Source organism: Malus sylvestris, chromosome 12 (genome assembly GCF_916048215.2).
Source record: "Malus sylvestris chromosome 12, drMalSylv7.2, whole genome shotgun sequence".
In the NCBI taxonomy this organism is placed as follows: Eukaryota; Viridiplantae; Streptophyta; class Magnoliopsida; order Rosales; family Rosaceae; genus Malus; species Malus sylvestris.
In genome coordinates, this window is record NC_062271.1 from 9,223,245 (window position 1) to 9,238,530 (window position 15,286).

The window sequence follows — 15,286 nt, forward strand, 5'->3', positions numbered from 1 at the left end:
TGTGAAACAACACTAATTCCATTATTGGAAGCATCAATTTCAATAATAAAGGCTTTGGAAAAATTTCGTAAAGCAAGAACTTTAGGAGATACCATGATATCTTTGAGAGCTTAGAAGGCCCTACTAGCTTTATCAGTCCACTTGAATGCATCCTTTTTTGTTAGCACAGTAAGTGGTCCACAAGTCTTTTTGTAATTTGGAATGAATTTTCGATAATATCCAGTGAGGCCAAGAAAACCCCTGAGAGCCTTAACCGAATGAGGAAGAAGCCAATCTTGGATAGATTTAAGCTTATTTGGATCTGCAGCCACCTTTTGCCGAGACACCACATGGCCCAAATATTCGATTTGTGATTTGCCAAAGTCACACTTTGTTTTCTTGACAAACAATTGATGGTCTTAGAGAACTTTGAAAACCAGAAACAAATGGTGAATGTGGGATTCCCAAGAGCCACTGTACACTACAATATCATCAAAGAAAACCAAATCTTCTCAAGTAAGGTCGGAAAATCTAATTCTTCAAACTTTGGAAAGTAGTCGGGGCATTAGTAAGCCTAAATGGCATTACTAAAAATTCATAGTGACCATCATGGATGCGAAATGCTGTCTTCTCAATGTCACTAGGATAGACCCTAATCTAATGATAACCTGCCCGCAAATCCAACTTCGAAAAAAATTGAGCACCAAACAACTCATCCAACAATTCATCAATTAAGGGTATTGGATACTTATCCTTGATTGTTATCAAATTTAGAGCTCTATAATCCATGCACATCCGCTAACTATTATCCTTCTTCTTAACTAGCATAACTGGTGAAGAAAATGGGCTATTACTAGCTCGAATAAAACCCGAATCCAATAATTCTTGAACACACTTTTAGATTTCAGATTTTTGTAAAGGACCATACCTATAAGGCCTGGCACTTGGAGGCTTGCTGCCTTCCAAAAGAGGGATTCGATGGTCATGGGATTTGAAATGAGGTAGTGCGGTTGGTGTCTGAAAAACCGAAGCAAATTAAGACAATAAGTTATCTAACTCTAATTTATGACGAACCGTGAGATCCCCAACCGTAGTAATCTGAGTCTCGGGTTCAATGAAGAAAATAAGTACACCAAAGGGACCCTGAGAAAGCAATTTCTCCACTTGACAGGTTGAAATGGACATTGGTGAACGAGGTGGAGAACTAGAAAGACAATAGTGCTTTTTGCCCAAAGTAAACTCCATTTTGAGTTTGTCAAAGTCCCAAAGAATAGGACTTAGAGTTCTTAACCACTGAGCTCCCAAAACCACATCACAAACCACCCAATTGTAGAACATAGAAATAAAAAATATACTTATATTGTTGAATCTGCAACTTAATCTGAGAACAACAACCCTTACTGGAAATAGTGCCCCCATTTGCGATCATCACCTCAAAAGAATTGTTAGAGCCACCCTTCCACCCCAATTGTTTGGCAATAGACAAATTAATGAAGTTATGTGAGCTAGGGTTGGGCAAATAGGCCTAGGACCCGCGGGGTGGGCCGGGTTCATTCAGTTCGGGACAGGTACAAATTTTGTAAACTCAAAATGGAGCAGGGCGGGGCGAGTCCATGTAATTGGTGGGGAGGACCGGTTTCAGATTTCTGAAGAAAAAAAGGCCCCAGGCCCGAACCGTTGGTACTATCCATTATATGGAGATTAAATCTCCACCATTGATTTAAAACAAATCTTACTCTCGGTTCCTCTCCCCACTATCGATATTTCCTAAGTCAGTGGACTCTCAAATCCCCAACTCAAGCATCAATCGTCGTGACTCTGGCAAAGATGATCAAGAAGGATGAGGACAACACCGCCTTCCTTGACGGCCTCACGGAGAAGAAGATCGATGTCTTCGCCGACTGGGAGAAAAATTTCGAAGCTTACCCAGTTATCGAGGTCTTCCATTGGTGGCTCCAACCACATCGCCATGCGCGCTTCTATGGCCTCCACCTCAGCTCGGCTCGTATAGCAGTCGTCGGCAATGTCGTAAGTCTCTCTCTCTCTCTCTCTCTCTCCCTCTCTCTATCCCTCCATCTGTGAATTCCGAAACCGTCGCAGGTTGATTAAATTAAATTTCGTATTTATATTCTCTAAATTTTCAATTTGTTTGTTTTGGGTTTGTGAAGCATAATCAGTGGAATTTAGGGTTTCTGATTTAGGAATTTTACAGGTTTCTGATTTAGTTTTGATTCTATGTAATCTGTAATGGCAAGTGTGTGGAGGTCTTAGATCCGTGAGGAAGACGACGTATTTGGTTCTATTTGTGCGTCAGGGTCTACGAGAAATGCTTGAAGACAATGTCTCTGGTTCGATTCGTGAGGAAGACAACGTCTCTGGTTCTCAAAGGGATTCAGATTTATTTTATTTTTTTATGAATTCGAAATTGTATTTGAAGATTTTGTATAGGAGGTGCTTGATGGAAGTGGCGGGGATCTCCAGGGTTGTGAATGTTAGGGTTAGGATTTTTCCCTCCAAAAGGGTCACGAATAAGTTCTAGGTGTTGGATTTGGCAATGGTGGATACTGGGAAGAATCTGGATACTCAAAATTAGGGGAAAAAAAAAAGAGTTTGTACCCGTAGGAACCAGCCTATTTTATACGGGCCGGGTTAGGTCTGATTCTTAGTTTTAAAATAATAAAATCTGCCCTGTCCCGGCCTGTTGTATTTTCAAGCGGGTTCGGTCCGGTCCCTTCAATTTTGGGCCCGGCCCGACTGGTGCCCACCCTTAATGTGAGCACCAAATCCAACAACCCAATAACTGGGCAGTTCTTGATTAACTTAGAAACCTTTATAATCTGAATATGTTGATGAGCCAATGTACCAAAAACTGTACAAGCTGTGATTTCGACCTATTGGTCATCACGATCCTCACCATCGATATCTTCAATCCTATTAGCAAAGACATCTAGTAACAATAGTTGTTGAGTAACACAAACATGCCCTCAAACCTATTTCTCTGGACAATAATAACACAACCCTTTTTTTTCCTACGATCTTGAAGTTCTTCAAAGGACATTTTTCTCACATTACTAGCCCTAGATGTGTTAGAAGAAGAATTATTACCAGAGAACAAAGGCACAGATTTTGAGGTTGTAACATTACTAAAAGAAGAAGCAGGATTTCTGGAGAAATTTCAAACCTTGGTATCTGATAGTTTGATGTCCAATTGGAAAGCCAGGGCAATTGCTTCATGTACATCAGATGGGCGAAGCAATTTGACGTCATGACGTAACTCTAGTTTCAGTCCTCCGATGAAACAACTTTGTAGCATAATTGAACCGATCTCCGTAGTCCGATTCGCCAATCAACAAAACTCATAGACATATTCTATGAGAGAACCCAACTACTTCTTGAACTAGGGCTTCAGTAAAGTCTTTGAATTCAGAAGGCCCAAATTCTTTACAGAAGGCATGAACAAAATCTTTCCATGTTGGGTGATTCTTGATGCAGTTCCTCCATTGAAACCATTGTAAAGCTTCATTGTCCATATGAAAAGAAGCCATTTGTACCTTTTGGGCCTCGTCAACCGAGAAATAATCGAAATAATGCTCTGCCTAACAAACCCATGCCAAGGGATCATCGAGGAAACTCTAGCTTGATCAATGGTAGCCTTGGTTGAAACGACGAATCTTGACGGAAAAAACGTTGACCCATATGATCAATTGGATCCAACAAGGTTTCTTCAGAACTACCCATTGGATTTGAAGAACTTCCATGGTCCACAGGAGCACGATGAGGATGATCAGCACCAAAAAAATGGTTGCGAATCGAGACTCCATTGATGCGATTACAGTGGACAAATTCTGCAATGTCGACCCGATCGTCACGACGGAAGATTGGATTTCCTGAACCTAACCTTCAAGAGCTACTGCTCGTGTATCCATGGTTTTGGCATGCGTCGTTGCTCGCGTCATACAAGAAGGGAAACGTGGAGGATTGTTACTGGCTAATACCAATAATAGCACCCCTATTCTAACCTTCACTTGTACACTAATATTGCTTCTGTATTATTCAACAACTTCTTTTACAAGATACATGCCCTGCATTTGCACAAGTGTTCAGTATTTATACCAAACTACAAGCTAAGGCAGTTACAAGATATTTCCCACATCTTATCTCTAACCAACAGATTATTATTGAAACTAGCAAACAACAACTACTAACAGATAGGGTGCTTAGCACTAACACTCAATCAATTACTCAAATACTAGCAGCATCCTATCAAGCTCCTGCCATATTGGATTTATGCTTGATTTTATTCTTTATATAATATGTAATGCTTTATTGTATATTTTGTACTAGCTATGGAAGAAAGCTCACGCCACTGCAAAACATCAACACTCGAGATGATAGTATCCGAATCCAGCGGATCGAACTGTCCTCCATGTTCAAACTTTTCAGGTAAACTTTGGACTTTCTTGTTGTTATTGCATGGTAAGTAGCTCGTACTCCCAAGAACATCATGAAATATTCATCAGTGATGTTGGAATGCTCTTGATTTTTTTTTTTTTTTTTTTGGATTGTGGTAGATACATGGTGCATGAGTTTTTTTATTTTCAACATTTCATCCATGAAGTTTTTTCATCCCAGTCTGGTACAAGGTACTAAAAACGCTGGGCGACGAAGCAATTTACAATATCCCAAAAACCCTACTTTTATGTGCAACCATATTCTATTCTATATCATATGTGCATTTTATATGTAACCGTCATACATGCAGATAAATAGATCTTTTGAGCTTTCAATTTGGACACCAAGTTATGTATCAACATTAGAATTTTTGTGGATTTTAGATGTTTATAAATATTAAATGCATTAAACTCTGCATTTTAGTTAGATTTTGAAACGAACAGGTATATAATACATAGGAGATACCCCATTGCACTTGCAGTCACATTTCCATGTAAAATAATTTTGCATTGCAATGACAGTTTGGTAATATTTTGTGGCCTGGACACTTGGCTACACACAAATATGAAGATTAACTAACTAAAAGCCGGATGGGTAGTTTTTGTTAAGAGGTCTAACACTAATATGAGGACGTGAAACATTGTGAGAAAACCCTGGCTTGAGCATTTTCTTATGTTGTCCAAGGGTGACAATTCTTAACAATACTTGAAACCACATGAAATTAACATATTAGGGTTGACTATTACTTGACACGAAACCTATGTGGGACGCGACTTGCCAGCATGAATTATTTTGACATGATATCCGTCTAACTAGTAATGTAGAAAGAAATGATTCATTTTTTTCATCTCTAATACGTAGTGTAGGAATCCTTGTAGAATAATAGGTCATTTCTTATGGATTTGTTAGTAGCATCGGGCAAACCAATTTACTTTTATTTACTAAGGTATTGCTAGGTTTGGTTTACAATTATATTAACCTAATTTGAAGTTCTAGTTCTCAATAGTTGATCTCCATTTGCTGATATCAATTTTTTGTTAAAACTTCTGTCAATGTTTGTATTCGCAGACTTGAGAACAACTTTTATTACCCCGTATACGAAAAATTCTCATAAGCTCCTTAAAGGAGTATGTATAGAAAGCTGAGTTGCATTGAGAGTAGCCATATCTGATTTAACAACTGATAATGTGACTTCATTAACGATTTTATTTAAGAACTATATGAGAAAAATAACTGCATGTAATGTGTGTAGAACTGCAGACACACACATGTAGCTATAAGCTATGTATTTTTGAAGATATGAATTCATATATCTATGTAGGTAATCCAGCCGCCGGTTACTATTATTGTCGGTTGAAGTTTTTTCGCCCTTTAATTATTCCTGTAACTATAGGTCTGTATGACATGGTTATCATTACTGAATACTAAAAGTGCATAAGATTAACTGCCATTTTCTGTCCCATTGCTCGATAATTGAATGTTTTCAATTCCAAATTATTCATGGATATGTGTACAGGTTGCCAAAGAAAATGCTGATGTCATCATATTGGATGACAATTTTAAAACTACAGTAAATGTGGCCAGATGGGGACGTTCAGTGTACATAAACATTCAAAAGTTTGTGCAGTTCCAGTTAACAGTTAACGTTGTCACTCTAATGATCAATTTTGTTTCTGCATGTGTCTCAGGTATGTTGTCCAGCAGATTTTTCTTTTATGAAATGCCGTTATATTTGTTTGGAGCTGAACTAACACGAATAATTACAAATTCCCCTTCTCTTTCAGGATCTGCTCCCCTTACAGCGGTGCAACTGCTTTGGGTGAACATGATTATGGACACTCTTGGTGCTTTGGCATTGGCAACAGAGCCTCCAAATGATGGACTTATGAAAAGGCCCCCAGTTGGGAGGGGTACCAGCTTCATCACCAAGGCTATGTGGAGAAATATCATTGATCAGAGTATCTATCAACTGGCTGTCCTTGGAGTTCTCAATTTCTCTGGGGAGAAGCTACTAGGACTTACTGGTTCAGATGCAACTGAGGTTCTCAACACTGTGATATTCAACGCATTTGTGTTTTGCCAGGTACAGATTACTGGTTTAACCAGTACCCTAGTTTTATCCGTGCTGCCGTGCATCTTCCACATGGTTAACTTTAGTATTTACCAGCATATAACTTCTAGTTTTGATGTTGTTATTCCTAATTAAGCAGATGGTTTTGGGCCTGTGGTTGTTATTTCCCCTTGTGTTTGTTTTCCGAGATCGAAAGAATGATGCTGAAAAGCTTGTAGTAGTAATACTCAAGTCCCACGTATGTATGATCTTAGCTTTCTTTTGTTCTAACAGGTGTTCAATCAGATAAACAGTCGTGACATAGAGAAGATAAACATATTCCGTGGAATGTTCGACAGTTGGGTATTTCTAATCGTCATGGTTTGCACAGCGGCCTTCCAGGTTATCATAGTAGAGTTCTTGGGAGCTTTTGCTAGCACTGTGCCACTAAGCTGGCAACTATGGTTACTCAGCATTTTACTTGGAGCAGTTAGCATGCTTGTTGCAGTTGTTCTCAAATTAATACCTGTTGAAAGGATAACTAAGCACCATGACGGATATGAAGCGCTTCCTTCCGGTCCTCCAGAGGGCATAGTTTGAATAGGAGCGTTTCAGACGCCCTTTTTTCCTTCCCAAGGCTAGACAACGTCTACTGACTGAAACTAGTACGCCCTGAGACAGTCAAAAGGCCGTTTTAAGTTGCAGAGTTTTTTGTGTTGTTGGAAGTGACGGTCCTGTGAAAGCTCTGCTCGGTATTTTGTTTTTGTTTTCAAAAAGCTAGAAGGGTTTGGTTCAGTCGGTAGATTTGCTAGCATTTTTCCTTCTACGAATTCCCCACCCACAAAGTAATTTGAAGCACATTGCGACGCTTGAAATCTTCAAAATCGTTGTTTAGAATTTTCGGTTATCTGATTGAACCTTGGTATAGTTGGTTAGAAAGAAATTTACGCTGTTCTTAAACGCATGTGTGTAGGTTTTACGCGACGCTATCTGCGTATCATTTGTATTTCAGTGAAGATTATAAATTGAAATTGTGTTCATATAAGACGATGAATTGTGTTGGAATAGTTTTGTGAATCTTTTCTGTTTGACTGCATTCCTCTTCTTTTGTAACTTGAAATCATCAAAACTCAAATAAACTTACCTTTCAAGCGACAAGAGGTAATAACCAACGCAGTTCGAAGAGTTTTACTTGGAATGAACAGGAGAGATCGGAAATAATTAGGATAGAATCTGGTACAAAAGGAGTTGCTTGTATACATAATAATACACCACCACAATGGATTCTCTTTCTTTCTCTAATACACCATCACAATGAATTCTCTCTCTCTCTCTCTCTCTCTCTCTCTCTCTCTCTCTCTCTCTCTCTCTCTCTCTCTCTCTCTCTCTCTCTCTCTCTCTGCTAAAACAATATTCGCCAAGAATCTACGTGCACATAATCTCACTAACAAAATACTTAAGCCTACAAAAACAAAGAATTTGGTAAATGTCAAGAATCGCTTATCTGAGCCTCCGTTTTGCTTCTCCATAGGCAACGACTCCCATAACAGTTATCATGTAACCGCCAATGCCGATAGCAGTCACGGGGTTCTTGAATAAAAGAATTGAGATAACAACAGCCACTGCGCCTTTTGCATTGCCTAATACCTGATTGTAACATAATTACCATAAAACAAATTATACGAGTCCAAGAACGAGCCAAAAATAAATAAACATATTGTTCACCTACAAAAAATTGATTCGGCTGCATTCGAAATGTGTTTGTACTGCATTTAAGGCTTACGATTATGTGCAGACAGAGTTGCCATTTGACTGGCCTTTTACACTACGAGCTTAAAGTCATAACTAGCTTCAACAGGCAGCGGTTTAATCAATGTTTTGATCTTATTCCCAATAGAGTTGACACTTTACATGTGTACAATCACACTACAAGTTGGATTTTAGGTTTTGATTGCCAGGTTATGGGGTAGTCAGTGTTTTTCTACAATAAAATTCAATTCTAATTAGCGGATTTTTTGCGAACGTGTGAATTGTGGAGTAGCTTCTAAGATGAATGTTTGCATTCTTTTCGAAAACGAGGAGTCTGGTCATTATCAAGCAATGCTCAAGCTGCTACACTGTCAAGCTGGACAACACATTCAAGAGAAACGAAAAACCAGCCTGATCAATGGTGTGTGTGTGTGTGTGTTGGTTTTTATCAACTAAATTAGAACAATCAACATATTAATTCGAGAAATAATTAGATGAGGCAATATGAATTAGGAAACTCAAGGTGAAAGAAGTCCAAACCTGAAGCGTTAATGCACTTGTATGTTTGGTCACCAAAAAATTTGACAAATTAGCAGAATATGCCATCACTGAATTAATCAAAAGAAGTAACCACATGAATTTATGCTCCCTTCCAAGTGACAGAGTGGCATCTACGACATTGGGCTCCATTATAAGTGCAGCAGGCAACAACACAAGAACAGCAATCGGAGACATGTACAGCAGCAAATTCATTGAGTTCAACTTCTCCCTGTTCAGTGTTAAGACATATAAACAGAACAAGTAGTAAGAAAACACCACAGCAAGAAAATAGTGAATTAATTTGGCTTGAGATAAAGATGGAACGAAACTGAGAAACCTACAAACTGAACGTATATCACAACTATTTGGAAAATTATAGTTTTGATTACAGCGTGTCCGTTGTTTGCCAATCAAATAAAGCAAGGGGAGCATATCTAAATGCATCTCAAAGAAAAAGTTTACAATTAAGAAATAGAATAACTGCCTTCAATATTAAAGAGAATGTATCTAACACGTATGTGCAGGCTCTAGTAACTACTAGTACTATGTAACAAAATTAAATAAGCAATTAGGAATACAACACTTAATGGTCAATATTCAAACACTCATTGTTTTCTTTACCTAAGAAGAAAAATTCACGCTTGAGGTGGTCTAGCCCTCATCCTAATTGTAAAAGAGTTCTAACAGCGTGCGATTAGTTATTTATTTCAGTCTAACCAGAATCTCTTTGGACATATATATTTATGTCCGTCCACAAAGAGATGATTTACATGATTCCTACAAGTCTGAAATCTCTGTAACTACAGCACAGGGTGTAGCATTCACACAAGGAAAGAAGACACGTAAGCCCCCGTATCTTGACAATGGCCTTTTTGAGCTCTCTCTTTCTACTGATGATTGAATCGTCCACAATGGTTTCCAAATGAAATATGATTTTCAGGACTCTTCGGGGTTCAAGGTAACCAAGAAAATGGCTGTGCATGATGAAACTATAGAAATCTCCATTATCTCATCCCTTGCTTGAATCTTATGTGAAGAGAAAATAGGTAATAATAAAGTATTTTAAGCACAACAGTAGGATTCTATTACATTCTGAGATCAGCCTTCATAAGTTATTACTTATTAGAGTTTAACCAATCCACAGTATTTACTTCCTTCCCTACAACCGGCACAGGTCTGGGTATAAACTAAGAAATAATTGCATTAATAGCTATAATATTATTTTTAGTTGTGAATGTTATTTATAATAAGTTATCATGCCTTACTTTTTTAAAAGATTTCCTTACTATGAAATGAGTGAGATTTAATCCCTTCTTAAGGATTCTCAGGTGGTAAAGGTTGTCCAAATGTAGAAGGTTAAATATAAAAGAGTTCAGATGACAGATTACACAGTGAAAAGCTTCAAAGTTTTACCCTTCAGAAGAAAGTAGGATACCCTGAAGAACAGACTTAAAGGCCCTTGCAGCAGTTGCACTAATGCACATAACAAACCCAAAGAAGTGAAAACTTGGCTCGCCCTGCCACCAACCGAGAAATTTCCATCATTCCATTAAAATTGGAATCAAAGCACATTGCTGATATAAAAAGTGAAAACACAGAATACAATATAAGCCATAACAGTAAACCGAAAAAACAGGCTATTTAATTCTTAAAATTCATTAGATACATATATCATATGCCAACACAAACTTTAAACACCAGCCTCGCATAATAACAACAATATCCATGCATGGTTTTGCATATGAATGACCCCTCATTTCTCGAATTGCTTACTTCTGCCACGATAAAAGTAGCATTGTCCATTATTAATTACAACTACAAGTGACACTGTTTTAAGAGAATGGTGCTTCTCCGATATTTGTAATCTGTCTATACCAAATCTCGAGCCAAAGAACACTTTCTAGTGGCATTCCAAGTAAAAAACTGATGACTCACTACCCTCCAAGTGCTTTCGGGTAAGAATAAATTCACAACAGTCAGGCTAATTTGCCTATAAAAGGAGGAAGAGGCCTCAGAGACAAGGAGACTCAACCAATCAAACAAACAAACATACAAACTCGGCTCTCAAGCTAGATTTGCATCCAAAAACTGTAATCAGCCCAAATATCAGATCTTCTTAGGATAATTCCCTACAAAAGCCATCTTTTGTCTAGTTTAAAGCTCTGCTATCTCCCTCAGCGGCGTAGTATCGATTCCCTTGTGTAAACTTGTTTACCATCCATCCCTTTTAGCGTATAAACCCTTGTTAGCTCAAAGAGAAGCGATTGCAAGAGGTTCAACCTTGCCAGACAAGGTGAAATCTTGACCAAGTCACTTTGTTTATTTGCTAAATTGTAGATCTATTACTTAATGCATTCTCCAGTATGTATTCAAGTCATATCCACCTGTTTTCCTACTTTAAAAGTCTCATTTGCATCTGGATCTGGTTCTGGTTAGTTTAAAGGATATGTTATCATTAAAATCAATCAAGAACCATGTAAACGGCTTAAGGGGCTCTAAACTCTTCTCCTTCGAACATACAAGACTATGAACTAAAAGTCCTTGTTTATAAGGCAAGAAAAAGAACTTAATGTGGACTTAACCCATCGACGACAATCTTTTGATAACAAGAAGTCTGAGTAACTTGGGGCGCAAGTAATCGACTAAACACACTCTTGTTCTACATCTGTTATACTGAGATAACAGTGGCACGCCTAGCACTTAATTAGTTTTGATTGCGAGCCTCAAGGCCTACATCTAAGGCCCCACAAATGTACTTTTCAGAACTAACTTTGTCCTCTTCTTGCAGCACATCAGCAAGCAAGAGCCCGACTACACATCCAAAATGCCAATCCCTTGGGGAGCTGTGCTGAGTGCCAATGAACCCTCTCAGGAGAAATCTTCGCCCGAACAGTTTGTTTGGAGGAACAAGTGCTTGGAAGCCTTAGATCAGATTTGTTTGGAGAAGAAGCTTTGCTCTGAGCTTCAATGGAAAGTTATTATTTCTGCACTCTTGGTTTTGGATTTTTCTTTTCTTTCCTTTTTTTAATTTTCTTTTTTCATTTTGTGTAATTTTAATTTTATATCTTTCTTGTTTAATTATTTTACTAGCCTCTTACACGCGCACACACATAAGTGTTTGGTATTAGTCTTTTTATTTTTAATTTGTTTATTTAAATAGCTAATTTATATTTTTATTCAAAATTATTCAAAACAAAAAACATGAAACATAACCATCCACTAATGTTGGATTTTTTTTTTCTTTCCTAAAGTTTTAATTCCATTCAAAATTAAAATGTGGTGAATTAATTTAACTCTTTTTGGTTCAATTTGTATTTCTAAAATTTTGTAAGGGCACTTTATGATATTTTGAATGTTTTATTTTTTAGGGTGATCAATTCATATATAATAAGATTATTGTTATTTTTTTTTTCTCACTTTTATACTTCTATAAATCGAAGTTTATCAAGTGCTCATGAGGTAACAAAAGTCCTATCACGTTAGTAGTTAATAAACAAATTAGTGGTCAGACCAACTAAAGCTTAAAATAGTAAGAAAATTTAAAGTTAAGACGAAAATAAAATAAAAATAATATGAGTACATAAAGTTAAAAAATGCGAAACATAGTAGTAAAATGGAAATTACTGTTGTGGCCTATATTTAATTGAGGGGTGTGGCATAGGGAAAAAGAGATTGGAGAATATGCTTGTGGAATTGTTTATTAATTCCCAGTCCTTGTGCCTTTATTTATAGTAATAAGGAGAGAAACTTGCCCTCCAAGTAATACAAAGTCTATTACGAAAGATCTTTTAGATCCTAAAGGATTCCTATTCTATCTCTACTTAGGATTGACACAATCACAATATTGATAAGAACATCAAAACACTCCCCTTTGAGTGTGCATATACTCAAGTAGATGGCACATCAGATCTTCAGGCAAATGTAGAAGCAGCTGATGAAGTCGTCTCGTTTAGTCGACATAAGTAACGAATGTATGTCTCAAAACAAACGAAAGAATGCATGGGTGGTAAAACTCACAAAATCTCGCCATGGCAAAACCCAAGGTGGGACAAAAGCCCATAGTCAAAGGAGGAAAGTAAGAAGTTGCATTAAATCAAAACTATATGTCTTCGGGATGCAAGTAAAATGTACACAAAGGTTTAACCAACCCAGGATGGGCACCTCATCAAAACCTAGTTAGTAGCAAAAATCTAATGGGAAAAATGCTCCTAATCGTAGGAAAAATAGTACATTAAGGTTAAGTGAGTATACTTCTGGATACTCCCTTTGAGTTTGACAAAACTTCCAAATGAAACTACAAACATCGCAAATGAGAAAGTTACGCATACCAATTCCTCAGACAAGCTTCTGGAAGGTAAACTTCGGCAGTGACTCCGTGTAGAGGTCGGCAAGGTTGTCTGGGATCAGATTGCTTAACTTCAATATTCTGATGCTCATGCTGATGTAGACATAATATGCTTGGCGTTGACATGTTGGATGTATCATGATTTGGTCGATACATACGACATTGTCTTCATTGATTGTTGTTGAGATTCAACGATGGATGAAAATCGTAGGGAGTTTGAATATGCTCAACAAGAGTTCTCGACCATATCTTTCATGTGATGGGACAAAGTAAGTCTTGGAACGATTCAAAGGTTTCGCAACTAAAGGTCTATCTGGTTGACCTCCAAGATATTGCGGTGTTCCTTAATGGTAAAGACTTAACCATTCAGGAACATACCTTGTGCAGTCATATAGATTGTCTGATTCAACGAATCCCACAAGGTAGACATCATTTCGAAGATCAAGGGGGTGTGATATATTATGAGATGCATAGGGATAGATAAGCCCAAATCTGTAGTAACGGAAAAACGTCTTTAACACCAATTTTGTGATGGCGTGTAGGCGGAATGCTGCTTATGCCAAAAGATTATTAGCACATAAGATGTTCAATTCTAGTGCATTGAGCTAAATACAACAAATGCCAATTGTACTTAGATATGGTTGCCTCACGTTCCAATATGGAACCTTATGCTTCATACCCTCCGTAAAGGTCTCATTTGCATCTAGTGTATAGACGATTAGGGTATACTTGGATATAACACCTTCTAGGTCTAGGTCGACTCGTGGACCAGAATACCATTAGAACTAGTTCGAAACTTCAGGTCGAGGTAATGTCGAGTTTTCCCAAGGTCATTCATCTTAAAGTCTGACTTTAAGTGCAAGTCAGTTTTCTCAACTCTATCAATTTCGGATTTTGTACACGTAGGGGCAGGGGCATATATCCTTAATTGATTAAATATTAACTTAGACGGGTATACCACATCCTCTCGGATAGTTCTGTATCCGCAAAGTGAAGGCCTCTTGAGAACTGAGAGGGTGTTCTTGCTGTCTAGAACTATTTGAATCAGTACATGTAAGTCATTTGGAAACTCCATGTAGGTTCGTATTAGGATCCCAAAGATACTACAACCACATTTGTAATGCTGCAATCAATCACATGGCGTATGAGAGAAATCTTGCGCCACAATGCGTCATATTGCACTATTTCATTCATCTCATTCGTCATGGATTTCTAGCTGACCAATCAGTTTTACGTTAACATTTATCAACGGAGTGCGGTTCATTATCGTCGTTTTTCATCTATGTTGGTAGTTACCATATAAACAAAACATCATCTATGATAATCTCATTTCAATTCCATATCTCATCCAAACTAGTATATTGGACCAAGAACTTCAGGTCTCGGGAGTAATCTGGATCTAATCTCATGAGATGAAAAGGATTAAGACAGTGATCGAGGGGGCAGATTCGTTCATGCCATGTTCTTCCAATTTTAGGGAAATGAATCCTCGAACCGAGTGATTTGCCATGCTTCTGGCGCAATACAGATTGATTGGCTACATGCCAATGTATGAGGGGTCTACGTGAAAATTAAAAATTCAAATTTTTTTATTTGGTCGTCTTCTACCTCCCTCGACTTTCCCTTCCTCCCTTATCCCTTCATTCTCTTATTTGCACCAACCCACCAAACCCTCATCTCCTCTCCTCTTCGACTTGTCATACATCCACCCTTCACTCTCCATCTTTGACTCCACCCATCCACCGACCCACCCAACCCTCATCTTCTCTTAAACGACCTTCATGAACTCGAACCTCCGACCCTTATCTACCTGATTTGACAACGGTGGAGAGCCACGGGGTGCTAACCAAAACTACAACCCCTTCGACGCCAATCTTCTGGATCCCGAAGCTCCTCCGATTGCAACTGGTTCCGGTGTCTTCTCCAAACCCCAAGAACCACCTCACCTCCTCGTATGAACCATTCGATCTCTTCCTCTCCTCCGCCAGCAGCATCCAAATGAACAACACCACCTTCTTTCATTCCATCTTGTCGATGTCACAGACTCTCGACATCTACCAAGAACAACATCTCCCCTCTCATCCCGTACGGAAAATCCCATTTCCCCAAATCCAATTGATTTTACAACCACCCAATCCTTTTTTTTTTTACTTAATTTTGTTATTATTTTA

The 15,286-nt window shown here is 38.1% G+C and overlaps 2 protein-coding genes across 2 annotated transcripts; one reads left to right on the forward strand and one right to left on the reverse strand.

The window, feature by feature from the left end:
- Nucleotides 1-1,752: 1,752 nt before the first annotated feature.
- On the forward strand, nucleotides 1,753-7,526 carry LOC126591815 (putative calcium-transporting ATPase 11, plasma membrane-type). The gene is made up of 4 exons (XM_050257516.1): nucleotides 1,753-2,007; nucleotides 5,948-6,119; nucleotides 6,216-6,514; nucleotides 6,776-7,526. The coding sequence occupies exons 1-4, from the start codon at nucleotides 1,807-1,809 to the stop codon at nucleotides 7,079-7,081; spliced, it is 978 nt and encodes a 325-aa protein (XP_050113473.1). The 5' UTR covers nucleotides 1,753-1,806; the 3' UTR covers nucleotides 7,082-7,526.
- A 141-nt stretch (nucleotides 7,527-7,667) lies between these two features.
- On the reverse strand, nucleotides 7,668-10,336 carry LOC126591828 (UDP-URONIC ACID TRANSPORTER 1-like). The gene is made up of 3 exons (XM_050257540.1): nucleotides 10,184-10,336; nucleotides 8,771-8,999; nucleotides 7,668-8,128 (listed from the first exon to the last, which is right to left on the reverse strand). The coding sequence occupies exons 1-3, from the start codon at nucleotides 10,252-10,254 to the stop codon at nucleotides 7,982-7,984; spliced, it is 447 nt and encodes a 148-aa protein (XP_050113497.1). The 5' UTR covers nucleotides 10,255-10,336; the 3' UTR covers nucleotides 7,668-7,981.
- Nucleotides 10,337-15,286: the final 4,950 nt, after the last annotated feature.

Coding starts and splice junctions, on each gene's coding strand:
- LOC126591828 (XM_050257540.1), bottom strand. CDS start 10,254: ATGTGCATTAGTGCAACTGCTGCAAGGGCCTTTAAGTCTGTTCTTCAG. Junction 9,000..10,183: donor ATCCTACTTTCTTCTGAAGG/GTAAAACTTTGA, acceptor AACACTGAACAG/GGAGAAGTTGAACTCAATGA. Junction 8,129..8,770: donor CAAGTGCATTAACGCTTCAG/GTTTGGACTTCT, acceptor TGTTACAATCAG/GTATTAGGCAATGCAAAAGG.
- LOC126591815 (XM_050257516.1), top strand. CDS start 1,807: ATGATCAAGAAGGATGAGGACAACACCGCCTTCCTTGACGGCCTCACG. Junction 2,008..5,947: donor TAGCAGTCGTCGGCAATGTC/GTAAGTCTCTCT, acceptor ATATGTGTACAG/GTTGCCAAAGAAAATGCTGA. Junction 6,515..6,775: donor ACGCATTTGTGTTTTGCCAG/GTACAGATTACT, acceptor TTGTTCTAACAG/GTGTTCAATCAGATAAACAG.